Consider the following 16,899-nt stretch of genomic DNA (forward strand, 5'->3'; position numbering starts at 1 on the left):
TCAAAGGAAGTAGGAAAAACACTAAATTACGTAAACACTCACTTACTACCACACTACATTCATTCAATTTCTACACTCGCAGACATTCATACATTAGTTTATGCTGGAGCAGTCACAGTAGTGACACACCATGGGCTGAAAGTACAATCACAGACAAACACACAGAAAACAAAATTCTATCACAAGCCTGCCTGGCAGAGAAGAATAGAAATACAAATAAATGACATTAGACAGCAATTAGGCAAGCTGACACAATACGCTAAAAACAACATAACACCCAAATTAAGGAAACAGCTCAAAAACATTTTCAAGAAAATAAAAACACACACAAAACATGAACATCACAACACACGCATTACAGAATACATTGATACACTAAAACAAAAACTTGCTGCCAAAGCACGTAGACTCAAACGATACAAAACATGTACACTACGAAAACAACAAAATAAATTATTTACAAACAATGAAAAACTCTTTTACAGACAAATTAATAACAAAGCAAACACTGATACACAGCACAGTGGCACACCAACAGAAGAAGAACTCACAACATATTGGTCTTCTCTTTGGTCCAGTGCTGTCACGCACAATGCTGATGCAGGCTGGATCGAGGAGGAGAACAGAAGCTTGCACAACATACCAACTATGCCCTGTGTTGAAATAAACATACATGATTTCCAATACACTGTTAACAGAACACACAACTGGAAGACACCTGGTGTAGACAACATTCACAATTTCTGGTACAAAAAGTTTACATCACTGCACCAGGAACTAGCTAAACATCTAACACACATCATCATCAATCCACAAGACATGCCAAATTTTCTTACTCAGGGCATCACCTACATGAAACCTAAAAACAACAATACCACAGACCCCACACAATACAGACCAATTACATGTCTCCCAACACTGTACAAATTATTGACATCCTGTATTGCAAACAAAATATACAAACACATTGAAGAACACGACATTCTAACAGAACAACAAAAAGGTTGCCGTAGAAATCACAAGGGATGCAAAGAACAGTTACTCATAGATTCAGTCATTCTACGGCAAGCACACAAACAACACAGAAACATACACATGGCTTATATAGACTACAGAAAAGCATTCGACAGTGTTCCACACAGTTGGCTGCTACATATTCTACACATGTACAAAATACATCCATCACTCATTACATTCTTCCAAAACACTATGCAGCACTGGAGAACAACACTACATCTCAGGGTTAGTAACACTTCCATACAAACAAACCAAATTTTTATTAGGCGAGGAATTTTTCAAGGAGATTCCTTGAGTCCTCTCTGGTTCTGCTTAGCCCTGAACCCATTATCCAACATGTTAAACAACACGCAATATGGTTACAATATCAGACACAAAAAAACAACACAGTTTACACTGTCACATCTCATGTACATGGATGACATAAAACTTTATGCATCCACACAAAAACAACTTCATCAACTCCTACAAATCACACATTCATACACCAAGGACATACAAATGGAATTTGGCCTAGATAAATGCAAAACACTTCACATAGAAAAAGGAATCCTGAAGAAAGAAGATTTTGCACTTGGAAATGGAGACATTATTGAATCCATGGAAGAGGGCGAGTTCTACAAGTATTTAGGATTCCAACAGGCCAAACTAACAGAACATACACAAATAAAGCAAAGATTAATTAAAGAATACCAAAGTAGGTTAAATGCTATTCTCAGAACACAGTTAAATGCAAAACACACAGTTAAAGCAATAAACACATATGTCATCCCAGTACTCACATATTCTTTTGGAGTTATACATTGGACTCACACAGATCTTGAGCAACTCCAAAGGAAAACAAGAACAACACTTACTAAGCATAAACAACATCATCCTAAATCCGCCACAGAAAGATTAACCCTTCCACGTAAAGATGGCGGACGTGGCCTGATTGACATAGTTAACCTTCACTACAAACAAATACAGTCGCTGCGAGAGTTTTTCTACAAAAAACAAGAAACATCACAATTACATAAAGCAGTAACTCTAGCAGACTCAAATAACACACCATTAAACTTACACTCACATCATATGGACACAACACAACATATAAAAAGCATAGACACCATTAAGCAATCGTGGGCTCGAAAGGCACTCCATGGCAGGCATCCTTACGATCTGGCCCAGGATTTTGTTGACAAAACTGCGTCAAACAGCTGGTTAGCTCGGGGATGCCTCTTTGGGGAGACGGAAGGATTCATGATTGCCATACAGGATCAGGTCATAAATACTAAAAACTACAGAAAACACATACTCAAAGATGCAACACTCACAAATGACACATGCAGAAAATGTCACATCATGCCAGAAACTATACAACACATCACCTCTGGTTGCAAGCTCTTGGCACAGACAGATTATTTACACAGACATAACCAAGTAGCAAATATAATACACCAAGAGCTTGCAAAGAAACACAAATTAGCAGACATCCACGAACCATACTACAAATACATTCCACAGACAGTATTGGAAAACAACACGCACAAAATGTACTACGACAGAGCCATAATCACAGATAAAACAATTTACCACAACAGACCAGACATCACACTCATTGACAAACACAATAAAATCACATACATTATAGACATATCCATTCCAAACACTCACAATATACAAAACGCATGCACTGAAAAAATTAGCAAGTACACAGAACTCGCCCAGGAAATAAGGCATCTGTGGAGGATGGATAGGGTGCTTATTGTACCTGTTGTTCTCTCCTCTACAGGTGTCATACCACACACACTACACAAAAGCCTGGGCACATTACAATTGAATAGAAACACATACATCACACTACAGAAGGCCACTATATTGAATACATGTCATATTGTGAGAAAATTCTTGAATACAGACACACACACTGATACACTTCTTTAATTTCTGTTTTGGTTACTATGCCTTGACTTTGGTCCGGCATAGTACACAGCCACCGGTGTTAACCGAGTATATTTCACTTAACCCAACATAATAATAATAATAATAACCAGTGCAGAGACCAAACGGTTAGGAGTTGAAAGTTGGAATTTGGTACACAGGATACGTCACGAGAACGCACACTAAGAAGGGATTTTTCGAAATTCCTCCCCACAGGGGAGAGAGACAGGATTAAGGCTTCCATCAACAATGAAAGTGTTAAGTAACAATGGAAGTGTCAACAATGAAAGTGTCAACAATGGAAGTGTTACATAACAATGGAATTGTCAACAATAAAAGTGTTACGTAACAATGGAATTGTTACGTAAGAATGGAATTGTTAAGAGAAAGCGACGTGCAAGACGCAGATACAGTTTTTTTCGTTTTTGCGGGAAATCGAACATATTTTTAGACCCATCTAAAAATTTTGTAATTAGTCTGGAAACAGGGGGACCCAATTCTTGCATTCTGTGAAAATGGTTAAGGTTGACTATAATGTAATAATATCGCTAGTAATAGTTTTGCTAAAATGGTTAGGAGTTGAAAGGAGTTGAAATTTGGTACACAGTTAGGGTACCAAATTTAAGTACCAAAGTGTTAAGTAACAATGGAAGTGTCAACAATGGAAGTGTTAAGTAACAATGGAGAACAAGAGAAAATGATGTGTAAGATTTACGGGCGCTGGAAAAAAGAAAAAAAAAGAAAAAAGTAATATGTTAGAACATATTCGATTTTCAAATTTAAACAGATTAGTTCGGTTTTTCTCGACCTTTCTTCTTTAGAACATTCAATGAAAACCAAACGATATAATCAGAACATGTCGTGAAAATTGAACAATACAGTCAAACCTGTTTTTATGCGGTCAATAGGGACCGCATAAAAAAAGTCTCACATAGAAAATAACTCAAAACCGTACGAAATAGAATTTATTGACAACAGATGTCAGCACTTGACTGCATTGTCTCATCTATCGTCTGTTTTACATATTTTTGTCCAGGTGGTGTTTTGTTGACTTAAAAAATAAATTATTTCATTTTTCGCATATTCATGCAATAATATTACTATAATAAGTTCATTTATGCTATAATAAGTTTATTTAGCTATAATAAGTCAATGTGAGACATGACAAATCGCACGAGACTAGTCGCCAACTATACCGCACAAAAAAAAATCGCATAAAAAAATCGCACAAAAAAGATCGCATAAAAACAGGTTTGACTGTATTAGAACATTCAATTTTCAAATTTGACCTTTCTTTAGAAATACTTAGTTCGTTGATGAAATTACTCTTTTTCTTTTGTGACTATAACGTAACGATCAGGCAAAAGTAACGTGTGACTATATCGTAACATAACGTAACGTTCAGGCAAAAGTAACAATAGCGAAGATTAAGATAATTATCTTAATCTTCGCTATCGTTACTTTTGCCCGAGCAACGCAGGGCCTACCTGCTAGTTTTTTATATGTACGTATTTATTTACTTTATTTTATTTTTTAATGACACTTATTTTAATTATTTTAATATTATTTTTTAATATTTAGGAATGTTCTATTTGTTCAAATAATTTAAATTCCTAATTTGATCCAACATATTCATATCTGTGTAGTAAGATCCAAAAGTTTCTGGTTTGACCACTTTTAAATAGTAAATGGTGTATCATTTTGCCATTGGTTGATTGGTTGATCTGGTAATAAATTCAAATAAAAATTTCACTAAAATCTGTTAATTCATTATTAGAATATCATTGACTTAACATGCGTAGTCAAAGCAAATTGAAAATGCTTGAAATTGAGTGTCAAGTTATAATTAAATTTTTAACAAAGGACAGAAAAAGTACATCAGAGATTACAGTGCCTGGATGCTGTTTATGGAGATCCTTCTTTGTATTCCATTGTAAAAGAATGTGGAAGACAAACCATGACAAAGAAGGTGTAGTGAAGTAGTTACTGAAAAAACATCAGCATTGTGAAGAAGGAAGTTTTGGAAGATAGGTGGCTTTCTAGTGTTACTAAAAGGAACACTATTTAGCAACTGACACTAAATCCAAAACAAGAAATAGGGAAGAAAGTGTGGAGAGATATACTGTATAAAAAATTTGGCAAATATTATAAATGCTACGATATAAATGTGCACATTTATATAAAAAAAAAATAAATAATTAGTAGTGTTAAACACTGGTTTTTAGCTATTGTTACATTATTCCTAAAACAGAACTTTCATTGCCATTTATGGCCAAGGCAGTTAAGGTGTCCTACGATTCTGGAGACCTGAAATCAAATCTGGAAGGTCAGAAAAAACAGCAGAAATTTTTTGGCATTGTCTGTCTTGGATATGCTGAGTGCCATCCCTCATCAACCAACTATCCCAGTGTGGGCCTGATCGAACCCACAATGGGCTTGAAAAATGACCGCCTTAGTGCTCACAGGGCATAAAGTCAAAAATGGAAAAAAAAAGTTACCAGATACAGTAAGCATATCAGCAGTAATGCATTTAGGAAAAGAGCACTGATCTTAGTTAAGTAGATTTAATGATGATCTACATTTAGGTTGAAAGTACTAGTAAAAAAAAATAATTTTTGGCTAATTTAAATGGTTGGTTCTTTTATTATTACTCTATTAACCAGTTTAATGAGTGTAAATCTAATTCTGTTTGTAATTAAACAAGTGAATACAGTCAAACCTGTTTTTATGCGCTCTTTTTATGTGCGATTTTTATTTGTGCGATTTTTTTAATGCGAATTTTTAATTTGTGCGGTATAGTTGGCGACTAGTCTCGTGCGATTCGTCATGTCTTACGTTGACTTATTATAGCTAAATAAACTTATTATAGCATAAATGCACTTATTATACTAATATTATTGCATGAATATGCGAAAAATGAAATAATTTACTTTTTAAGTCAACAAAACACCACCTGGACAAAAATATGTAAAACAGACGATAGACCAGACGATGCAGTCAAGTGCTGACATCTGTTGTCAATAAATTCTATTTCGTACGGTTTTGAGTTATTTTCTATGTGAGACTTTTTTAATGCGGTCCCTGTTGACCGCATAAAAAAAATATTTTTTAATTGTGTTGCGAAAACTATTATTTACAGCCATTCGTGAAGTTTCGTGAGATTTTTTTTAATGCGTTTTTTTTAATGAGTGTAAATCTAATTCTGTTTGTAATTAAACAAGTGAATATTTTTCTTTCTCTACAAGAAAACAATAAGTCATCAAAAACTTAAAAGAAAAAAGATGCTTTAATGATGTCTAAACTAATACAAAAATATATATTACTACTTTTGGGATATGCAACTATCTTCAGATACACAATTGATCTAAAAATTGGAACATAGAATATACTGTTACTATGGTAACCAAAACAAATGGAAATAACTATTCTGCAGAGAAAATATATAACTTGTATTAGATAAAATACAAGTTATCTAAAATTAACAATTTGGAGGTAAAATACAAAATTTAGAAATAAAAATAAACAGAAGTTAAAATCTTAGAGAAAACTTTTAGATGTAAGCCATTTTCAAGCAGAAGTCATAAGTTTGAGTCCCTATGGTTTATGATGATCCCCTCAAATTTCTATAGTAGATCAAGATGGCTTTCATTGTGATGTAGTAGTCATGAAGGCCTAATTTTTTCAAGTTCTGTATATCCATTTAATTACTATACTTCTGTTCACTGCCTCCTGTGATAGAGGTGTTTGTTTCAGTCTGTTTAATCACTGTTGATCAAAAGAATCTTATATACATCACTCTTGTCTCTAACCTTATCATAACTCCTTAACAGGAATATACTCAATACTGTTAAGGGATCATAGGTTCAACTCTAAACCTTATCATACCTGATCATCTGGAAGAATGATTTATTTTAACTGCTAATGAATTTTTAATTGTCTATGCTATTCTCTTGATATACCACTACTGCTTGGTAGTAATGTATGTATTGATATGGTCCCTTTAATCAAATATGATAAAATAGACCGAGTACAGTGAGATTGAGTAAAATCCTTACACCAAAGATTAAATGACCATAAAAATGACTGGAAAGGAAGGCTAACAAAATGTCTATTGCAGGAAAAAATTAAAAACAGCACAATAATTATATGTATGAACAGAGAAGTTGGAAAAATTACAGCATCATGACTGACATAACAGAAGACATATGGATCTACTGTAGAAATGTAAGGAGACCATTTGGATTTCTGGTTTCCACTTAAGAAATCTCTAAGTTTTCTCTAAGATCCTAAATATTGTTTATTTAATTTTAAATATTGCTTATTTTTATTTCGAATTTTGTATTTTATTTCCAAATGGTTAATTCTAAATATTTTATTTAACACAAGTTATATATTTTCTCTGCAGAATAGTTATTTTCATTTGATTCAGTTTCCACAATAACAGTAAATTCATTATACAATAAAATGAATCTTTTGTATCACTTATATATCCAAAGATGGGTAATTATCCTAAAAGTATTTAAACACATTTTTTTTGTACTGGTATTGGTTTATTAGAGCATTATAGTCTTTGAATCTTGGTACCATTATCAATGTATGTTCTGTTACTGCTTGTTATTGAAGCCAAATCTTGTTAATCTTAATTGGGAATGTTTTTGACCCTGTTTAGGTCAGCTTCAGCCAAAAACAGCTGTGAACTTCTAAACAGCTGTGAACTTCTAAACAGCTATATTGAATTTAAAGAGAATGAATACTTGTTCTTTCAAAAGAATAAAAAATTTGTTCTTTCAAAAGAATTTTTTAAATTTAAAAGATGCATTACTCCATGACATGGAAAGGACTGTTGAACTCCAACAGATTAGGATTACTGCTCAGAATCATAGCTTCCCCAAAGGTATAGTAGATAGTATTATCAGTGCTGCTTATAATTATAGTTACCAACCATCAGTGTTTTGTATGCTCTGTCAGTGGACAGGCAGGTTTTCTCTTTTGTCAGCATTTTATAGAATTTGATATTATCAAATAAACATGAGTCTTATACCAATATATAGTATATGCCAAAGACATTGTATGTATTTTATTATGAATGACTGAAGCAAACCAGAAAGACATTCTCAGATTTGTTCAATTGAGAAAGAACCAAGATTGATATTTTTATATATGTATGTTGGTATTTTACATATGTATGTATATATGTATGTATTTTTATATATGTATGAGAATTTTAGTTCAAATATGATAATTTTAAATGGCAGATATAGTAAATTGCATCTTTAAGTCTGGCAACATTAGTGCCATTACATTGGTAGTTAAATCAACCATGGCTGACACATCAGCAAAAGGAAAAGATATTCAGTATGATAAGGAAAAGTAAGATAGAGATAGAAAATAAATCATAACCAAAAAAAATCATTGTCCTTAATAACTGCAATGAAAGTCAATAAACTGACATAGCAACTGTCATGAGTACACTATAACAAAAGAAATTATTAACAATGCAAAACATCGCACAAAGGCATATAACAAAAGGCATTCATATATGATATCAAGACTCATGACACATCAAGATGGAATGGAACATGTAATGAATCTGGATGTAGATTTATGATGTGTCCTGTAAAATCCCTTTTTTAAATGTGACATTAATAGCTATGTTTTTTAAAAAGTCTTGGTCTCCGATTTAATATGGATATTGGAAAAAAGACATGAGGTTTCACTAGTCCTATGTTTTATAACTGAATTTTAACTTACATTTTTATATCCATTCCATTAAAAATCTTTTTTTAATTGGTTTTATCAATTTTTTGAAAAAACACTTTTTAAATAAATATCAAAGAGTATAAAACTATTGTCATCCTCTTGACAGTGTTTATGGCAATAGCTTTACATAATATCATATGCAAAGATAAAATTAAATTTTGTTTATTAAAGATATTTAATATAAGCATTGTGCAATATCAATGTTAATAAAGAATTTTTTTGCTTTTATACTGTCAGCATTTTTATTCAAAAAGCAGTGTTTTTCTACCAACATCTCAGCTATTTCCCATTCTAAAGGTTGGCAAGTATGTATAATAAGAACAAATAGAAGTTGAAAGTCAATAGGGATAAGTACAACATGCTTATGGTTATTGGCAAGAACATGGTCTCATTAGTAGCACCATATGCTAGGAAAGGTAAATTCACTTTAGGAGTTAGACGATTAGTTGTAGTCATGAACACACTCTGCTCTGATAGAGTCAATGCACTTTCTAAATCTAGAGTTTATGCCCCGAAGTTGAGCAAAAAGGGAGAGAAATTTCACAAAAGGCTCCACAACAAGATCAATGTCTAAAGAATTAGGGAGCATTACTGCTCACACAATACAAAGAGTGTCGTGAAGGCTCTCCTATCAGGATACTTGCAGATATATATTTATTGCCTTTCCAAATATCTAACAATAATTAAAATTAATGACACCATATTACTCAAAGATAATAAGAAACCTGCTCTGGATAGTAAGGACTTTACTCATTTAGCCAATAGGCTATTAGAGTTATATTATCAATAACATCGTTATATCCTTCTTTCACATACGTTTTATTTTTATTTTCATCTTTGCATGTTTTAGTGATAAAATTTCCTTTATACATTTTGTATTTCAAAATATGCTTGCTTGTGCATTTTAAATTTAAAAAACAGTCTTTTCAAAGAACATATTTGTTCTCTTTGAGTTCAATATCAGCTGTTCTGAAAGTTTACAACCGTTATTGCCTGAAGCTAACCTAAAGAGGGTCAAAAACATTCTCAATTAAGATTAATAAGATTTGATATTTATAACAAACAGTAACAGAAATGGTTTATTAGAGCTCTTTTGCTTCTCTTAGAATTATGTTTGCCACCATTTTTCTATCAATTCTTTAGGTTTATCATTCCTAAGAGCTTAGAAAAATTATTAAATTACATTTAAATATTAGTAATAGTTATTAATTTGTACTTGTCGTCTTAATCTTTTTAGGATATTTGAATGATAGTAATGAAGTGAAAATCTGATTGTGTTTTATTCTTTCAAACTCTGAATTTTTTCCTGAAAATAATTTAAGATCATATTTTTGATTTTGTGCTCTGAATAAAGTACAGTAAGACCCTGCTTAATGCGGGGGATACATTCTTAGATGACAAAGCGCTAAACAAAACAGCATTAAACAAGGTCATTTTAACACAGAGTAAATAGGGAAAAGTGAATACGCGACCAAAAATAAACAGTTTTTTCTTTAATTTTAAGTTATTTTTATATTAATTTGCATATGTTAAATAACGCATAAACATATGCACACAGAAATGTAAATGTAAAGTTCATTTTTTGTGATGAAGGTCCTGGTTCTTCTGAAATTCTTGTTTTTTGCGATGAATTCGTCTAGTAATGATCATTTGTCGCTTTCTTTTTTTTTGTTAAGCAAATGTCGGTAGCAAGAGATTGCATCCAAAATGCCTTGTCTTGCTTTTGCACTCCTTTCAAAATCAGGATCATTTGCTAAATTTGATCAACGATTTCGGTTATCATTACGAAACTTTTAAGAAGAAAACCTGTTGAGAAATTCATTTGGTTCTTCATTTTCGGAATCACTATTTTCCTGTTCTACACGAATTCCTTGTTCTGCCAGTTGTTGAAGGTCTCAGTTATTGGTAAGGCTCTCACCAGAAACCTGCAATAATATATTTTTTCCAAAATTGCACCAAACATAGATTTAAGGAAAGTACAGCACTACTACCAATTGCCAGCCTTTGTTGATTGGCTTGTGTTTGGAATAATTGTATTATATACAAACCAATGAAATGCTGCGATAATTTGAATCAGCGTAAATTTTGAGCGTTTTTTTTAAGGCTTCGGGCAGACTGCGTTACATCGAATCAGCGTTAATCGAGGCAGCGTTAAGCGGGGTCTTACTGGTTTTATAATTTTGCTATTTTTGACTTATTGAAAAATTTATTATAAACACTAACTTGCTTTGTAATTTTATTGTTTCTTATATTATTTTTCTGATGATACAGATAAAGCTATTTGATTTAATGGTTCGGTAATATAATTATTTGTAGTAACTAATAGTGTGAATTTTGAAGACATTTCATTAAATCAGAATAAATCTCGATTTTTGAAATGTTTTTCTCTGTTTAAATAAATTAATCGAACAGACTACTTTCCTGTAATCAAATTCAAACTGTTTATAAATTATAATACAACGTCTTCAATAAAAATATTATTTATGCATAATTTTAATAAATTTAAAATTACACAATAATAATTTTTCGTTTGGAATTTAAAAACGACGAAATGATAAAACTACATAATCGTTAAAATGTCTATTGATTATTATTATTATTATTCTATCAATAGAATCTATAGTCTAATGCAACAAATTTATTATTATTATTATTATTTCTTATTTTTTTAAAAATTCCATTATTATTTTATTTAATAACGAAATCGAGAAATTAAAAATAAAAAAATAAAAAAAATTATTACGTATGAAATTTTAACTAAATTTGTGCACGTGATTTTTCCCGGTAGACTGCTTTTAAATTTAAGAGAAGTAATAATTTATACATTATTTTTTTATTGTTATGAAATATATATCCAATATGCATAGAATCTATCGATGTAATTCATTTTGATTATTTTTGGATCGATCAGAAAGCAAAAAAAAAAAAATATTAATACATTAACTCCGCAATAATTCTGAGGTGCAAATTTATTTATAAGTGGAGAAAAATAACCGAGGTAAATTACAAACGAATCGTATTTTATTAGCGTAAGAAAATTACCTTAATTAAAAAAAGGCATTTTCTATCCAATATAAACATTCCTCTCATGGCGGCAGCCATTTTGACTGGAGTTCTCGTTCTCATCTCGTGTAGAACTATGAGTCGAGATTATGCGAGATTTAGATTAACTAGCGGAGAAGGAATGTAATGGAGCGGTTGTGTTTGGTTTTAAAACGAAAATCTTATTTAATGTATTATAGCTATTCTAATTAATACTGTTATTGGGATAATCTTTAATAAAGTCTTTAGGTAATGTATTCATTTCGTTATATATATATGGAATTTCTCTGTAGAATAAATTACATTACTCTCCAGTATTGAATGATTACTTCTATAGGCCTAAATTATCAATAAGTTTTCTTTCTCATAGCGGAGATTCGAATGATCTGAGTTTTAATGATGATAATTATTTATGGAATTTGTTTATTATTCGAAATCATTAGTGTTCTGACACAATGTTCTCTTATGAGATAAAATGTGACGTATTTATTTATGATGTCATTTGTGTAATTGAAAATGATTCTCAAACAATTGAGCAATCTTTACGATTGCTTTTACTTCATATTTATGTATTTACGTATCGTTATAAAGTAACTTGAACCCGAAGTATAATATATAATAGACAATAAGACGTTCAAAGCCATTTTGTTACCTGAATACCTAACATAAAAATGTATTCATCGATTTGTTTAAATATCACCATTATTTATTGGAAAAAAGAGCAATTAAAAGTATGCAAATAGATTTTGTGTGTTTTAAGTCTTTGATTAGCTGTTGTTAGAGGAATATGACTCTAATTGTGTAATTAATTAATAGTATTGTTTGGTTAAAATGTAACATATATATACAACACACACACACTGTATTTGTTAAATTAATTAATGTTTATACCGACTTCAGCTGATTGTGACAGAAAAGAAGAATGCATTGATAAATAACTAAATTTGATAAATCTTTGACTTTTAAGTTAAAGCAATAATAAATAAATAAATAATACTTTGTATAGACCTATTTAATTTATTATTTATATATTTAGAAACATATTTATTGAGAATTTATTCGTAGTTAGAAATTTTGATTTTTATGTAATTTCACAAACATTTTTCTTTACTGTAAGAGGATTGGCAATTTCCCAAAGTTAATCTTATTTTAAATAAAAATAAAACATTGGAAGTCAAGAATTAAGAATATATATATTTTTTTTAAATAAACAAACAAGAAAAAAATTGTCTGACAAGGAAAGAAATAATGAATGACAATTCATTTAATTGCATTTATAATTTTTAGTTTTAATTTATAAATATTATTTATATATCTTCTCAGTTGAGTAAGAGATAATAATTTGCTGAAATAATAATAAAAATTTTCATAAAAAAATATATTTATTTTTCCATCCAGTTCTTTAGCTGTCATGGAAAACTTGTCATTCATGGATGATTAATATGAAATCAAATATATTTCTTGAAAATGAATCAAGATCTCATAATATAATACTGTTTTAAGTGTTAGGCTATATAGTTTACCATCTGAATTTCAAATTTGTTTTCAAGTATTCTTTCAATGTTTTCCAAACGTAAGAAATATGTGTAATAAATATACCAACTTATGAAAATAAAGGTTGGTGTATTATATTCTTTCTTATGCTATATTCAAAAGAAATGTAGATATATTTTTTTAAAGATTTGTAACTAAGTCTTAAAAAATTACAATGTAATATAGGCATTACTACTATAAGTAACCTGTTTAATTACCTAGTGTGTACAGCTGCATAATTTGGATACAGTTTGTGTATTGGTGTATAATACAAGAATTCTATAACAATTCTTACTGTTATAATTTATTTCAAGAGGATAATTAAACTAATCTTCTATTAAAATAATGATACGGAAAAATCAATGATTTAATCTACTTATCTATATATTAATTTATCTTTTTTCAAATCTATTCATGTTAGTCCTGTTTTTATCTTTGTAACATTATGGAAAATTAATTTTATGCCATACATTTATTTTGTGTATATATAACAAATAAATTTTTTCATGCCAAAATTTATGTTTAAATTTCTATATCCTTTTTATTTTTTCAATAAATTTTTCATTATGCAGTTTCAAATTATATTTTTAAATGTACAGTGATAATTCTGTTTTTATTTATATTTTCAAATTTTAAAATAAAATAATTATAAAAAAGGCAGATAACAAGTGCAAAATCAGATGTATACAGTTATATAAGTATTATAGATTTTTATAATAATCAAAAGTTTGTGTATGAATATAAATTCTTTTTTTGCAAAATAAATTGAGAAAACATATAGAACAAAATGTCTGGTAAAGAAAGATATATACCAGTATATATCATGAGATGAATTTGATAATTTTAATGTAATTCTAAAGAAGACTTGAAATTTATAATTAACATGAACATTAACATAAAAGTTTATATGAATATGTTTATATATATATTAGTATCTATTAGATAATTAGAAATGACTAATTTGGTATTTCAAATTAAAATTCTAATAGACAACCAAAAATTGTAATAAATCTCTGGTGAATAATTATATTAAATTGATACTTACTTTTACTGAAAGATATAATAATTAAACATTTCAGTACCTTTCTATTTATTATATTATTTTTAGAATCATTTTTTAAAAAAGATATAAATCTAGTAAAGTCTGTGATCAGATGACTTAAATGGTAAGTTTTACTTTTCTAATAAAAATGTAAGCTTAAATCTAGCTTCATGATTAATTTTTTTAAAGTAAATTATAATGTTTATCATTGACATTATTATTATTATTATTATATTTGGTTTCCTGAATTTAGTTTGGTATTTTAAATTACATTATAGTATCAAGTTTCACACCTTTTCATATCATGTATATCAGATGGAAATTATGTCAGTTGGATGGTACAACTTCTGATTTTTATGGTGCAATACAGATTTACATCTTGACAGATCTGTAGTTTTTTCTTCAATTTCCACTTCTGTTCAGTTTAGTCCTGCTCAGTTTACTTTCAAAGTACTAAAGATAATCCTTGGGATAAAGATAGCAAGGGAATTAGTGCTACCTTACAATTATTTCTCATGACAATAGGTGGTGAATCAATAGGACTATGCACCATTACCTCTAAACACTAAGCATGATATAGTTGGACAGATTCTTTCACCTTTATAGATCAGATGGTAATAAATTTATTTTAATTATTAAATTCAAGACAAAACTAATCATAAACTATTACAATAATAGAAGTTTATAAAAAAAAATGTTTGCTATTTGTTTGATCTATAATTAACTGATATTCATTATCATATTTATGATAAAACTTGTAACTAGAAATTGTCAAATATTGATTTATAATTATAATTACCTTTTAGTTATAGTTATTAATTAGAATTAAAATATCATCATAAATTATAATCCATACAAATTTCTATTTTATTTTTTATTATAATTAGGAACTTGACATATTTGTTTATTAATAAATTCAGACTTTATCATAATTAAATTTATTTATTAGTATTGTTGATATATGTTTATACTTGATCATATATAAATAAATTATAAGTTACTTGCAAATGTTCAACTTCAAACATAATTATATTTTGCAGTTTTGGAGAACAAATTACACATAGATTATGATAATCAAGCAATGAAAATATGCCTTTAAAAGAAATCATCATATTTTATAAATTTTTTCCTCCCTTTAGTTAAAGTATTTTCTTTGTCTGTTAGTTTTATGAAACAATTTAAAATTAATAATTGAAAGAATAGTATAAAACTATGTGAAAAAAAATGAATATGATAATCTTCTAATAGTTTTTAATGTTATGATAAAATACAATGATATGTTTAATTATTAAGAATAAAATATTTTTTAAAGAAAGCAAAATGTGTATTTTAAAATATATCGATGAGATTGATCAATCATACATACGGATAATTAATTCTGAAATTAATATTCAGTAATATTTTTTAATTACATAATTTAGAATAATGATTAAAATAATTTAGCAAAGAATTAATCTTTTCACTGTAGTGTTAGGCTAATGCTCAAATTTTTTAAAATTTATTTAAAATATTTAAGAAAGGACCAATTTGGGATGGAATTTTAATCTGTATCCTTATGTATAAGCTATCAATTACAGAATCTAACAATGAATATGACCACTTTTTAGACAATGCTAAGAATAAATTTGAAATTCTTTATATAAAAAAACAAAACTGAAACTTTCTCATTTTGTCTTAAGTAGAATATGTCTGACTGAAAATTTTTTGTATTGATCTGAGAACTTTTGATTTTCTGATTATTGCTGAATAAAAATATGTCTCCCTTACTTATTATAAATACAAAACATTTATTTTTATTTCCAAAGCTAAAAAATGAATTATAGCACATAAGGTGTGTAAGATCAAGTATATATCTCCTTTGCGATGGTGAGATGTATGATGTAAGTTGCAATGGTAAGTTACTGAGACAATTTGAATTTATTTTTATATAAAAAAATATTTATTGATTGTAGATGTATCTCTTGCATTTTGCCATCACTGATTTATTGGGTATAGTGAGCTTGAAAACTAAGATTGAAATTCTTTTTTATTTTGCTATTTATATTTAATGTGGCATAAACTTTTTCTGCTTTTTTGCATTCAATTTTGCATTTCTGTGCAGAAAAATTACAATGTTTTTAGTTTGAAAATTGAAACTAAAAAGTTAATTATTTTATTTATTTAAATCATTATTATAGGTAATGCTTTGTAAGCACACAATTACTGCCCCTGTTAACAAACCTCTTAAAAGTAAAATACAAATATAAATTATAATAAGAAACACAATAAAAATTGTAAAGTATTTATTGCATTACAAGCAATAAAAAGAAATAGGATAAATTAAACATAATTTTAGAGAAATTGATATACAGACATTTTTTATGAAGAAGCTTGTAATTGTAGAATAGAAGATGATGTGTGTCCTCAAGTACCTCCATTGAATTAATAATATAGTAAAAATGTTTTACAGGATAAAAATGTTACTATTATATTCATTTATTTCTACACTAACTCAACCAACTCATTTTGACTACATAATTTCACTAGATTGCAATATACAATGACATATGTTTAGCAGTTTATTAAAGATATAAAACTCAATT

The 16,899-nt window shown here is 28.9% G+C and overlaps 2 protein-coding genes across 3 annotated transcripts in view; one reads left to right on the top strand and one right to left on the bottom strand.

The window, feature by feature from the left end:
* Positions 1 to 11,824, bottom strand: part of LOC136989052 (propionyl-CoA carboxylase alpha chain, mitochondrial-like) — a 63,603-nt gene extending 51,779 nt beyond the window's left edge. The window contains exon 1 of the mRNA XM_067287137.1: positions 11,743 to 11,824. Within this exon, the coding sequence (XP_067143238.1) occupies positions 11,743 to 11,802 (60 nt within the window). The 5' untranslated portion in view covers positions 11,803 to 11,824. The remainder of the gene's footprint in view (positions 1 to 11,742) is intronic.
* Positions 11,825 to 11,835: 11 nt separating this feature from the next.
* Positions 11,836 to 16,899, top strand: part of faf (ubiquitin carboxyl-terminal hydrolase-like faf) — a 200,074-nt gene continuing 195,010 nt past the window's right edge. For both annotated transcript variants that reach the window (XM_067287046.1, XM_067287048.1), the window contains exon 1: positions 11,836 to 11,991. The gene's annotated coding sequence lies outside the window, so the exon portion shown is untranslated. The remainder of the gene's footprint in view (positions 11,992 to 16,899) is intronic.

The sequence above is a fragment of the Centruroides vittatus genome, unplaced genomic scaffold, assembly GCF_030686945.1.
Source record: "Centruroides vittatus isolate TY-2023 unplaced genomic scaffold, ASM3068694v2 scaffold_435, whole genome shotgun sequence".
Taxonomy (NCBI): Eukaryota; Metazoa; Arthropoda; class Arachnida; order Scorpiones; family Buthidae; genus Centruroides; species Centruroides vittatus.